Source organism: Miscanthus floridulus, chromosome 8 (genome assembly GCF_019320115.1).
Source record: "Miscanthus floridulus cultivar M001 chromosome 8, ASM1932011v1, whole genome shotgun sequence".
Lineage (NCBI taxonomy): Eukaryota > Viridiplantae > Streptophyta > Magnoliopsida > Poales > Poaceae > Miscanthus > Miscanthus floridulus.
Window position 1 is genome coordinate 14,157,906 of NC_089587.1, and position 13,341 is coordinate 14,171,246.

Sequence of the window (13,341 nt, forward strand, 5' to 3'; positions counted from 1 at the left end):
TATAATTAAGAAGCGTTCTTTAGTTGTTCTAATTTTTAGAGAAACCCATCGGGCCCATGCTGGGCCTCAGTGTTACGATAACACCATAAGCGAGACTTAGCTCTGCTTCTGCAGAGGCGCCCACTGCAGGGCTCGAACAAGATACAGCTCTGCCTCAGCAGAACCGAGCCTCCCTCGGTGGCTAGAAGGGGGGACTCCCCCCCCCTAAGTCCCACACACCATTTTTTAGTCGTTTTTCGAAAAAAAAATTCTACGCCAAACTCTCTAGCGTGCTCTGACAAATCGATTATAAAAAACCTAAGGACTGAAAGACTGTCTCAAGGCCAAAAGGCTGGCCAAGTCGCAAGATGGCCTACGCCCCCGGGCTATGGCACTCCCTCACCACCTTTCGCTTGAGGGACAGCTTAGGCTCCGAGGAAGTTTCTTGCAAGAGATATGTTCAGAGACGTGATAGAGGGCAGAGGCTCAGAAATACAATAAAAACGATTAAGAAGAGTAGACGCATAAGTACTTCAAAAAAGGCCACGACTGGCCACAAGCGTTATGGTACAATAATAATCCTAATCTGTTTACATGGCCTCTTGGGCCCAGGTCAAGGCTCAGGGTCTCCAGCGTCGGTGGACGGTGTGGGAGGGACCACCTCCTCTTCGAACAGCTTCGCCAGCGCCGTGCCAGGGCCCTTAGCCACCTCCATCAGCTTTGTGATCTCCTCATCGGCCTCCTCGTCATCCTCGGCCAAGACATAACCGTCACTGATGGCCTCGAGGTCGACGCCGGTGTAGTGCGAGGAGATGACAGCCAGGGCGCGCTTGACGCTCGTGTACAGCGCCCCCCGGAGTCACTCGTGCATTTGGCCACTCAACGCAATCAGGCGGCTCCCAAGGGAGCTGCCCGACTAGGCCCCCTCGACCTCTAGGGCCTCACAGGCGGCACGGGCGGCGCTCTGTAGCGCGTTGTGCTCCCCGATCTTGGCCTCGAGCACCACCTGCACCGCGATGGAAGCCTCAGCGGCCCAGGAGACCTCCTTCTCCAACCCTACGCCAAGACAAGCAAGATGGGGTTAAGCGCAAAAAGAAATAAGCCGAACAGGGGCTAAGGCCTACGGGACTCACCCTCGGCTTTCTCTTCCCAGCGCTGGGCCTCGACCTGAGAGGCCTCGGCTTTCTCCTTCAGGCACTGGACCTCGACCCGAGAGGCCTCGGCCACCTTGGAAGCCTCCCTCTCCAGCTCTGCACCACATCGGAGAGTTAGGGGTCGAACGCAAGAAAAGCAAATAAAACAAGGGGAATAGGACTCACCCTCGACCTTTTCCTCCCAAACCATAGCCTCGTCCGGGAGGCCTCAGCCACCTTGAGGGCCTCTACCAGGGCGCCTTTCATTAATAGGTGCGCACCCTGCTTCGTAACCAGTTGCCCAGCGATGGCCTTGGCAGAGGCCTTCGCTTCTTTAGCCTGGGACCTGAAGGTGTCCCGCTCGCCGGCCAACCAGGTCAGCTCCTCCTCTAGCTCCTTGATCCGCGCCGCCAAAGGGGTGGCTTGCTCCCAAACCACGGCCGCCTCAGCCTTCGCATCAGCATGGCGAAGGCAGAGGTCCTCCACCTCCGCGCTCCACGCTGACAGAAGCTTGTTGGCATCGACAAGCAGGTCCTTCTACTGCCGGAGCTGGTCCCAGACATCCCTCTCCCACCGAAGTAACAACGATTTCCCGAGGGACCAGGCCTCGAGCTCCAAGATAGGCAAAATGGACGTCAAGCACTACGAGAAAAATTTGGGAAAAAGATGACACCGCATGAGAAAAGAAGGTGCGTACCTAGGCAACACCGAGCAGCTCCAAGATAGCGCTGTCCACAGCGACCGCTCCGCCAACTAGCAGTATTGCTCAAAAGTACTCCAGCGCCCCCCAGCTACGTCCTTAAGGGCAAACAGAGGCTCCCCCTTAGGGTCGTCCTAGCTCCACCACAAGACACGCAGGTGATCCCACCTGAGGGGCTCGGGTCATACCCGCATGAGGGCCGAGCTTCCCTCGCCAGGGATCGGAGCTAGCTGCTCCACGGTGCTGGTCGCCTCGGCATCCGCCACCTCCTGCCCCCGGGAAGTAACATTGGAGGAGATCGAATGGACCTCCACTTCCCAGGTGCTCTCCTGCGACGGCGGCGGGCCTAGGACCAGGGGCAGTGTTGAAGGTTGCCCCGCCTCTATCTCTGCTTCCTGGGCTGCCGGCTTCGCCGTGCTCACGCCGATCTCCACCACCCTGGCCTCGGTGGTCTCGGGGGCTCTGGCCTCCGCCACCTCGGCCCCGATGGTCCTGGGGGCTCTGGCCTCCGCCACCTCGGCCTTGGTGGTCCTGGGTGCCCCGGCCTCCGTTGCATGGCCTCAGGAATCTGGGGGGCCTCATCCTCGCCCTCGATGGCCTCGGCGACTGAGGACACCTTGGCCCCATCTGACTCACGGGCCTCGGCCTCATGGGGCGTAGGCTCCTCCCCCTCCGCTTGCTCCATGGCTGCCTCGGTAGCCTCTCCCTGGGCGACCGACTCCTTCAGGTTAGCCCTCAACAACGCCGCGCCGTGTTGTATGGCGGCTTGCGCCTCCACCACCCATTGGGCAGTGGAGCTGGCGCTCACCTTGAGCGCCTTACGTGGCGCCAAGGCGGGCACCTCCGCATGACGCTTCTGGCTGAAGACAAAACACCAACAAGGTCAGCATACGATCGAGGAACGAATGGGAGATGCTACCAACTCCACCGAAAGAACACTCACCTCGAACGAGGACACAACAGCTTAGGCACTGCATCCCTCCTCTGCAGCGGCGATGGCACGGCCTCCATTTCTACCAGTGCTGGCCAGTCCTCTCCGGGCTCCGGTGCCCCCTCAACTCTCTACGGGGGCAGTTGTGTCGCCCCTGCCGCCGCCTGCTCCGCCTCCGCCGTCAGGCCCACTGGGCTGATGGCTCGCTTCCTTAACGCCCGTGCCTCGGGCATGTTGATCTTGGCCTCAGGGCGGGCGATCACTGGCCCCAAGGCATCCTCTCCTCCTCCTAGGAACGCCGGGCCGCTTGTCGATGCCCCGACGTTAGGGAGATGGTCTAGGGGACCCCGCCCTACCTTGCTCTCGTCATCTCTGCCCGAAGAGTCCGTCGATAGTGACGGCGACGGAGACGCCTCCACCGGGAGACCGTCCTACCTCTGCTATCGGCGGTGCTTCTCTAGCTCCTTGTGCTCAAGGATCTTCCTCTTGCGCTTTGCCTCCTCGGCGTCCTTCTACTTCTTTTGCGCCTCGGCGTGCACCCGGTTCACCACCCACCGCTCTGCGTCCTCGGGAACGGGCGGCGGGGAGGCTTGCACATCCCTCATCCCTGTAGGAACAGCGAACACGAATAAGGGAACAGGAAACGATGAGGAATGAGGAGGCCTTGGGGGCCGCAGCAGCGTGAGCCTTACCAGAGAGAGGTACCCCATGATGGGAGCATCACGAACGGGGTCAGACCACCGATCCTCAGCCGCCCCTCCACCATCTCTCTCACCCGACGTAGAATCTCCTCGTCGGAGAGGGCGACGGCGAACATCCGGATGCCCTCGATTGGCTCATCTGGTGACATTTCGAACAGGCGCCGCCACCGAGCCATCAGCGGTAGCACCCTCCGGCGGTGGAAGGCCGCCACGACTACAACCATCGTAAGGATGTGGTTGCGCAGCCTCTCCAGCCCCTCCAGGAGTGGCTATAGCTTGGGCTGGTCGACCAGCGGGACGCCGTACCTCCACTTCTCCGGTTGGCTCTCCATGACCCGCCCGGTGTAGGGGGAAGTCCGCCGTTGTCGTTGCGGAGGTAGAACCAGCTGGTGTACCAGCGGTGATTGGATGACGCGAGCTGGGTCGGGATGTAAAGGTGCTGTCGGTCTTGGCGCACTTGGAGAGTGCAGCCGCCAGCCCTCACTGCCTTCCTCGTGCCTATCGTGCCCGTCGGCTTGGTGGTATGCCCTGCCCGAAAGAGGTGGAGCCACAGCTCCCAGTGGGGGGCAATGCCCAGGTACTCCTCGCAGACAGCGACGAAGATGGCTGCCTGCGCAATGGAGTTGGGGTTGAAGTTGTGAAGCTCCACGCTGTAGTAGTGCGGGAGCGCCCGCATGAACCAGTCCACCGACAGGCTAAGACCACGCTCATGGAAGGACACGAAGCTCACAATGTAGCCATCGCGTGGCCTTGGCTCCGGCTCGCCCCCTGGAGCAATCCACTCCGGTCTGCTAGGGTCGGTAACCAGGCAGAGGAGGCCATCGTCGACGAGCGACTACAACGTCTCCATGGATACGTCAGACCAAACCCAAGGATCTGCCTAAATGACAACAGCGCCGGCCATGAGTGCGGTGGAGAATGCGACTACAGCGGTAAGGCTCGCTCTCTCCCTCTCTTCCTCCCCCTTCTCCCTTCTTCTCCCTAACGCTCTCTGTTCTTAGCAATGGCTCGAGGGCAGCAAAGGCAAATGCAGGCAAGGTAAGGAGGGGAGGGCGAGGCTCATCACATATTTATGCAGGAAAGGGGTGAAACGGACGGGCGATGAAACCAGGGAAGTTTCCCTTAGATCTGGCATAGTTAATCCGGATCCGATTAAACCGCCCACGCGCCCACCTTTTCCTCATTAATCACGCGCACAGTAACGTCCCATCCATAGACATCGCATCACGTCTGACTATAGCAACGGCAGGCGCCGTTCTGTCTCCTCGAGAAACTGCCCCAAAAGGCATGCCCGCCATTGTCAGCCGATAGGAGGGGAATACACCCCCACCTGATTCCTTCCATACTAAGGAACTGGGCACCGAGCCCGCTATGGTCTAGGGGTTCGAAGGCTGGGCCCCCGAGGGTCTCGACAGCCGCCCTAGGACAATAGAGTTAGGGATGACTATGGGCGAGCCCATACATGGCTGAGGCCCAAGCAAGCGAACGCTATGGATGCCCTAAGTCATGTCCGAGACCGGCAGGGAGGTCTCCGAATGGGATCCCACCATAGGGAGGCACCGAGCCCCCGGGGCCAATCGAATGGCCCTAGGACCCACTAGAGAAACCCTCTGGTGCTTTTGGAGTGCGTCTCTAGACCACTAGCCGAACCTTATCAAATGGGGCATGGGCCTCTACTCGGACTTACCTGATAACAGCTCACCGGAAGTGTCACCGCTCGCGCCCACCGAGGGTAGCCTAGCATATTCCACCCCTCCTTCCGAACAAAAAGGATGCGCGAGGGTTGCACAAAAAGCTAGGGAAACTCCTGATTGCCCTCTCGCTCTGTGCGGAGGCTCGGGGGCTCTCCCTGCAACCAAGCCAAGACCCAGCAACCCAGGCTCGTACTCGAGGGCTCGGCAAACAACCCCTCCTTCCGAACGAAAAGGATACACGAGGGTCGCACAAAAAGCCAGGGGAACTCCTAATCGCCCTCTCGCTCTGTGCAGAGGCTTGGGGGCTCTTCCTGCAACCTTGCCGAGACCCAGCGACCTAGGCTCGTACTTGAGGGCTCAGCAAACAACCCCTCCTTCCGAACGAAAAGGATGCGTGAGGGTCACACAAAAAGCCAGGTGGACTCCTAATCGCCCTCTCGCTCTGTGCAGAGGCTCGGGGGCTCTTCCTACAACCATGCCGAGACCCAGTGACTCAGGCTCACACTCGAGGGCTCGGCAAACAACCCCTCCTTCCAAATGAAAAGGATGCGCGAGGGTCACACGAGAAGCCAGGGGAACTCCTGATCGCCCTCTCGCTCCGTGCAGAGGATCGGGGGCTCCTCCTGCAACCAGGTCGAAGACAAGCAACCCAAACTCGTAGGGAAAACATAATAAAAGGCACCAAGCCTGTTACGGTCCAGGGGTTTAAAGGCTGGGCCCCCGAGGGTTTCGACAGCCGCCCCAGGACAACAGAGTTAGGGATGACTATGGGCGAGCCCGTACATGGCCGAGGCCCAAGCAAGCAAATGCTTGGGATGCCCTAAGTCGTGTCCGAGACCAGCAGGGAAGTCTTCGAATGGGATCCCATCGTAGGGAGGCACCAAGCCCCCAGGGCCCATCGAACGGCCCTGGGACCCACTAGAGAAGCCCTCTGGTACTTTTGGAGTGCGTCTCTAGACCGCTAGCTGACCCCTATCGAATGGGGCACGGGCCTCCACTCGGACTTACCCGATAACAGCTCACCAGAAGTGTCACCGCTCACGCCCACCGAGGGTAGCCTGGCATATTCCACCCCTCCTTCTGAACGAAAAGGATGCGCGAGGGTCGCACAAAAAGCTAGGGAAACTCCTGATCGCCCTCTCGCTCTGTGCAGAGGCTCGGGGGCTCTTCCTGCAACTATGCCAAGACCCAGCGACCCAGGCTTGCACCCGAGGGCTCGGCAAACAACCCCTCCTTCCGAACAAAAAGGATACGCGAGGGTCGCACAAAAAGCCAGGGGAACTCATGATCGCCCTCTTGCTCCATGCAGAGGCTCAGGGGCTCTTCCTGCAACCATGCCAAGACCCAGTGACCCAGGCTTGCACCCGAGGGCTCGGCAAACAAACCCTCCTTCCGAACGAAAAGGATGCGCGAGGGTTGCACAAAAAGCCAAACTCCTGATCGCCCTCTTGCTCCGCGTAGAGGCTCGAGGGCCCTTCCTGCAACCAAGCCGGAGACCCAGCGACCCGAACTCACACTCATGGGCTCGGCAAACACAATGAAACCCCTTGCACGATGTAAGAAAAGCCCCTAGAGGAATAAATCCACTCCTCCAGGGCCTCGGGAGCTACACCCGGTGGGTGCGCTCGCGCGCACCCAACGAGGCCTCAAGTATGAAACACCATCTTGCCAGGAGCTGCCGCAAACTGAGTCTCATCAAAACCTCAGGGAGAGCACTCACACTCTCCCTGAGGCTCGGGGGCTACTGTCGGGTATCATAAAAAGGGGTCCCCTAAGCGAAAACCAAAAAAATCGCTTAGACCCTATCAAAATCAAAGCCAAGAGACAACTATTGGCTAACCCCCGGCCTTGTCCGAGGCTACCGACTCTCCGCCTCGCTCAAGGCCTCGCACGAAAGGCCTCGGACAGGCTACCGATTCTCCGCCTCGCTCGAGGCCTCGCACGTAAGGCCTCGGACGAGTAACCGATTCTCCGTCTCGCTCGAGGCTGGCTCGACGAAAAACCCCGCCGCCTCCGCCTCAACCGATTTCCCTAACAGAACGTCACGTTCAACTAACGCGACCAACCACTCCCGCGGTGTCAGCCAGACGATGGCTCGACACAGCGGAGTGACCAACAAGATCGGAGTCGCATCAACACCATGCCGTCCAGGACAGGACAGGGCAGGGGTTATCGGTCACTGTGCGCGGCACTGTGCCCATGACTGACACACATACTGCACTATGCTACCTAACCCCTGCTCTAGGAACAACACGGCGTGGGGAGTCAAGTTCGAGTCACTGTAGCCTCGGAATCAGTGTGTAGGACCAACTGCTCCCTCCGGGCCTCGGCAATCCACTTCAGGGTCTCGGTAGCCTCGGGATTCACGCCCGCCGAGCCCCCCACGATGGCTTGTCCTCGGCACCAACTGAGCCTTGGCTTTTTTACACTATCAGCACACAGTGACTGGCACGTCATTCGCCTTGCCCTACGTCAAGCTATCACTGGAGCTCCTACGTTGCACAAGATCGGATGTGACCGGTGCGTTGCTCTAGTACGTCAAGGACAGGACCGCTCCGTCGACCATGCCGCCACAGTAGCAAGCTACAGGGCTCAGACACGCCACCTCCGCTTACAGGACGCTGCGTAGCGAACACATGTATCGCCCCTGTCCCCCCTTCAACTATAAAAGGCAGAGACCGGGGCCGTTTCTAGAGACGACGGGCTCACGCTCTTACGAATAGAGGGCCGAACGGAGAACATAGACAGATAGACGCTCAGACCCACGCGCAAGCAACGCGCAACACTCTGTAATCCGCACGCTCCCCCGCTGCCTGAGATCAACATCTCAAGCAATCGACACCGTTCCACGCAGAGACCTAGGACTAGCTCCCTCACTCGTCTAGCTTGTAACCCCCTACTACGAGCACCTCGGTGCAAGGAATACAAGATCGATCTCTCAGACTGGACGTAGGGCACCTATTGCCTGAACCAGTATAAACCTTGTGTCTCTTTGCATCACTATCCGGGATTAGGGGCACGCAGTACAAATTCACTAGTTGGTTGAGGGCTCGCCGGTCCAAAACACCGACAATGTGTATTTTAACTCATGTGATTCCGTCTGTGCCGATTAAGGACCGCATCGTTGGAAGCCCTCTTGTCATTTTGAACGCATGTCTCTCACTTAGCTGGCCGAATAACTCGTTCCGACCATAAAGTTGAGTATCTCAACTCAGGTCGGGCCTCATTCTGTCAAAGTGCGCACACTGGAGGTAGTAAGGATGTGTGGGCAGCCGGTGTCAGGCCAAGGGTAGGTTAGAGTCCTGATCGAGCTGGCATTCGATAGTGTCCCCTAGGGTGCGACGCTGATCAAACCTACGAAATGTGTACTTAAGTTATACCAAAGATGACCTAAGGTTACCATGGCTGATAGACCTGGGTTTATGTTAGGAATAACTGCCTAGCTGGTTGCAATCGATTCGAATCGCCGTCTCTTCCGGATAGTGAGAAACTTGACAGAGCTTCTTCGTCATAGTAATTGGACTATAGAATGTGATGGTTATGATAAACATAGAAATTATTACACCGGCTATGGTTACTATTGTATGTTACTAATGATATGCCACATGTTTGACATATGTTAGTTGCTAATCTAGAGATGAATAGCTATAATCAACTTGGTTACCGATTTACAAAATATATAGCTCAATTAGTGGTTTTATGTAAAATGATGTCAAGCTAGCTTCACTTATAAAGCCTTGCATGATCCTTGGAGTCACTTTATTTTTGGTTTATGATGGGTAAGTCTAGCTAAGTACCTTCTCGTACTCAGGGTTTATTTTCTACTTGTTGCAGATGACACAGTATATCATGGATATTATAAGAACTGCTTCTGTCCCATCGTGAACGAGGAGTAGGCCTCAGGCAAGGCGTTTCTATTTATATATCTAATCTATAATGCTTTTGTGGGCTGTGATCACAGACTGATAAGTATTTGAACAATGGTGTGAGATGTTGGTTTAAAAACTACTTTGCTTCCGCTACTACTTTATTTGAACTTGGTTTGTAATAACTTTAATCGCACTCTGATGTATAGCAATGTATTTGTGAACTCTATGTAACATGTGGCATGTATGTTGAATCATGTACGATCTTGGTTGTATGTTGGTGATGAATCGAAACCTTTAAAGATACTCGACGGATTACCGGGTTTATATAGACTCAAGTATGATAGTGTGACCGTTTACGGGCTGCTATTGTACCTGTACTCTTATAAATTAGATGGTTCTGTTACACTAGACCTACACCTTAACGAAGAGGCTTACACGTGACTGAGAAGTATTCGAAGTCTTCCGAGCTTCACATATAATGGACACGTCATCCTAACTATTGTGACGCATCGACGTATGAGGCAACCGAAATTATATAAGGAACAAATGTTCCCTGTGGAAAAATCACATGCTCGAGCATGCTCGAACCGTGACGAATGGCCTCCACTCCGGGAGAGCTCACAAACCGAGCTACGGCTCGGTCCCACTCCTCCCATTTAGCACATCCTAGTTTCTCCTGTATCCGTAAGCTATAGATTTTTTTTGTCTGCCAGCCTTACCAATCCACTCGCTTGTCTCATTCATCTCATTCAATAGCTCATGGTTCCATCTATTCTGTTATGCTCTCGTGTCTTTCGAGCTCCATTTGATACAACTCCGCTTCGTTGGTAGAATTGTTTTTTTTTTTTTTGCATTAGCAGGTAGATCAGCTCTACTTGTGGAGCTCAAGCTTTTTATAAAAACGTCTGATGGTTAGAAAAAAACATTGAAATGTCTATAATGCCTTTTATTTTTGTTCTTCCGCTTTTTTCTCCTTTATTTCTTTTGAAGGAAGGAAAAAAGTAAAGGAGAAAAAAGGGCAGCCAGAGCCCACAAGCAAATCGCACGGGCACCTCCACCAGTCATGGTTGTGTCATTGTGTATGGCTTGATCCCCTCCTGGAGTCTGTAACCAGCCTGGGTTGATCGCGATCAAGCTACCTGAACAGGTGATGAACGAAATAAACAAAAGTGCGTTGCTCGAAAAACAAAAACAAATGTTTAAAGACACTATCTAAAGTTCAACTCCGTAAACACACCTTCAGTCAGGACTGAGTAGGGATGAAAATTGTACGAATATTTTCCGATCGTATTCGAAACCGAATTCGTTTAGAGGGGTTGAGATCTGTCTATATCCGAGTCCGGATATCCAACATCCGATACCGTATCTATATCTGAATACTCAAATCGCATATTTATGATGTCGATATCCAATCGTATCCTATCCGACATAGTTGACATTATCCGTATTTGAATCCGAATCCGAACAAAAATATAAAAACAAATATAATATCTGTGATATCCGTCCGTATCCGATCCGTTTTCATCCCCAGAACTGAGCAACCATCTTCAGATAATTGCAAGTCTGCAACTCTATCTAGGAAGGAAGTACTTCTCATAGAAAGAAAAAAAACACTTTAGTCAAGTGTTGGGTGTTTACGTATGTAACTATGTACTATATGACTACTCGTTAGATTCTTCTGAATCCTCCGACTCTTCATCCTCTTCTCCTGAATCTTCTGAATTTTGGTCTTCGTCTTCTTTTACGGCTTATCATTGTCCGCTTTTGCCACGTTTGCCTCCGCGATCGAAGCCTTCACTATGGCAAACACGTGATTTGTCGAGTACAAAAATCTTTACTGAGTGTTAAATTTCGGACACTCGGCAAAGACCTGCTTTGTCGAGCGCCGCACTCGGCAAAATATGACACTCGGCGAAGAGGCCTTTACCGAGTGCCTGGCACTCGGCAAAGACCTGCACTCAGCAAAGGCTGTCTTTGCCAAGTGTCTGGCACTCGGCAAAGGCAGACACTCGGCAAAAATTGGTAGGGGCCTAACGGCATCCAGCGGCGTCCTCTTTGCCACTAATTTTTTTGAAGCTTTAGTACACTACCACAAACAACATGTTTAAATTTGGGACATTTTCATTGCCTTTTGGCATATTTCTATAGTTTATTTTGTTTTTGTTGATTTTTTCCAAAAAATGTAAGTTTGAACTGCAGGTGCATCGAATAATGGATTACATTCGTTCAAAAAATATTATCCTTGTTTCTTAGTGTAAATTTAGGCTAAATCCAAGAACTGTCTCGAAATTTCGATCAACGTGCTCACGGGGCAACGCCGCCAACTTGCGTGGGAGTGGTTTTTTAATTGTAAAAAATGCGAACGAATTCCGAAAATCATGAAACTTGTCGAGTTGTCGCCGTATCGTATGCGTATGCCGTGGAAAAAATTTGAAAAAGTTTCGAGCACGTTGTCACGTACGATGCTCACAAACTAGGACATCTCCACCGCCCCTGCCCGGCCTCGACCGCCCGCGCCGGCCCCCTCGGCGGCCACCTCCCCCGCCTGCGCGCCCCCCCTCGGCGGCCACCTCCCCCGCCAGTGGCCACCGCCCCCGCCGGCGCCCACTGCAGAAGAGAGGAGGAGGAGGCGCGCCGCGGTCACCGCCCGCGCCGGCCCCCTTGGCGGCCACCTCCCCCGCCTGCGCGCCCCCTCGGCGGCCACCTCCCCTGTTGGCGGCCACTGCCCCCACCGGCGGCCACTGTAGAAGAGAGGAGGAGGAGGGAGGGGAGAAGAGAGGAGGAGGGGAGAAGAGAGGAGGACAAGGAGAAGGAGAAGGAGAGGAGAAGGAAGGTGCCGGCCTAGGCCCGTCGACCCTCACGCCGCTGCGGTCGTCCCCGCCGTCATCGTCGACCCTCATTGTTGCCATTCTCGTCGCGAAGGTATGCCCTACACCTGTAGTAGTTAGTAGTAGTACTTAGTAGTGTTAGTAGTAGTTAGTAAGTAGTAGTAGTTAGTAGTTAGTAGTGTTAGTAGTATTGTTAGTAGCAAGTAGTGATAGTAGTAGTGTTAGTAGTAGTAGTGTTAGTGTTAGTAGTAGTTGTAGTGATAGTAGTACTTGTTGTTGTACTACTTCGATACTTTCATCTGCATGGAAAGAGAACTAAAGTACATGGCTCGTCTTGGTACATATATGTTTGTTGGCCTCCGTGCCTATGTTTGGTATATATATGGTTGTTGGCCATCGCGCCTATGTTTCTTGCAGGTTTTGGAAACCTCCCCGTGCAGGGGAGGTGTTGTTGAAATTTTCAATGAATTCTAACCTATTGCCTTTTTATGTAGGAGAAGGACCCGTGGGAGGGACTCAGCGACCCCAATCATCTTCGTCGGCGCTGCTGGTCTACCTGCACCGCATCGCCTCGCCACTGCACCGACACGCCACTGCCTCGCTAGCCTGACTCCACCGCCACCCCAGGTATAACCCCCTCCTCCTTTGCATGCATATTTTATATGGTCACATAGCCTAGTTAGGCGTCTCCTGTTCGAAAGAGATACGGTTGGGGTATGCAGATCTTTGCATATCTGCGACCGTATGTCTTTCAGATTGTCCACGTATTTTGGACAGCCCGCGGATGCATAGATAAGGTTAGTTTCCATGGTTCGCTCTGGTCCGAGGCAGACTTTCGGCATTACCTCCCTGTTGTTCTCTAGATACACACTCTCCCTTGCAGGACGTGTATTGGGAGAACATCGAGGAGGTGCTGCCGAAATTCTATCTCGGATAGGAGCGGAGCATTGAAACTGACCTCATATACGCATCCGCGGGTGGGATTAGGACCTATCCTCACATATTAGATGGTAGGAACGCCGTGTAGATGCAATTGCTGGTTATATTACTCGCTTACATATGTATATGCCAGATGATGGAGAACCGTGATTGGATGTACACGGGCCACGCAAGTATGACCCCTGAATGGATGACTAAGACTAATGCTTTCTTGGAGCATTCATTTGGTGAGGCAGCTAGAGGGTCGAGTCGGATGTCGTGTCCCTGCAGCAAATGTGACAACTGTGTAAGAAAGAATAGGAAGAACGTGGGGGGAGATCTTTGCAAGTATGGATTCACGCCAAACTATACCTGTTGGATCCACCATGGTGAAGCCGATCGTATTAAAGAGGAGGTGGTGAGACCACGCCTCGTGGCTTTTGATGGAGATGCCGGGGTAGCAGACTGGATGGATGACTTTTAGGAGGCATGGTTCGGTGAAGGATTAGAGGATGAGCCAGAGGAATCCGCAAAGGCGTACTACAATATGCTGTCTTCGGCACAGATGCCCCTTCACGAAAAGACAAT

The 13,341-nt window shown here is 54.1% G+C and overlaps 1 protein-coding gene across 1 annotated transcript; it reads right to left on the reverse strand.

Moving 5' to 3' along the window:
- Window positions 1–592: 592 nt before the first annotated feature.
- On the reverse strand, window positions 593–2,823 carry LOC136468600 (basal body protein 10-like). The gene is made up of 5 exons (XM_066467111.1): window positions 2,756–2,823; window positions 2,449–2,672; window positions 1,394–1,612; window positions 911–1,035; window positions 593–808 (listed from the first exon to the last, which is right to left on the reverse strand). Exons 1-5 carry the CDS (start codon window positions 2,821–2,823, stop codon window positions 593–595), a joined length of 852 nt encoding a protein of 283 aa, XP_066323208.1.
- Between the last annotated feature and the right edge of the window lie 10,518 nt (window positions 2,824–13,341).

Coding starts and splice junctions, on each gene's coding strand:
- LOC136468600 (XM_066467111.1), bottom strand. CDS start 2,823: ATGGAGGCCGTGCCATCGCCGCTGCAGAGGAGGGATGCAGTGCCTAAG. Junction 2,673..2,755: donor CTGTTGTGTCCTCGTTCGAG/GTGAGTGTTCTT, acceptor TTTTGTCTTCAG/CCAGAAGCGTCATGCGGAGG. Junction 809..910: donor CCGCCTGTGAGGCCCTAGAG/GTCGAGGGGGCC, acceptor ACGAGCGTCAAG/CGCGCCCTGGCTGTCATCTC.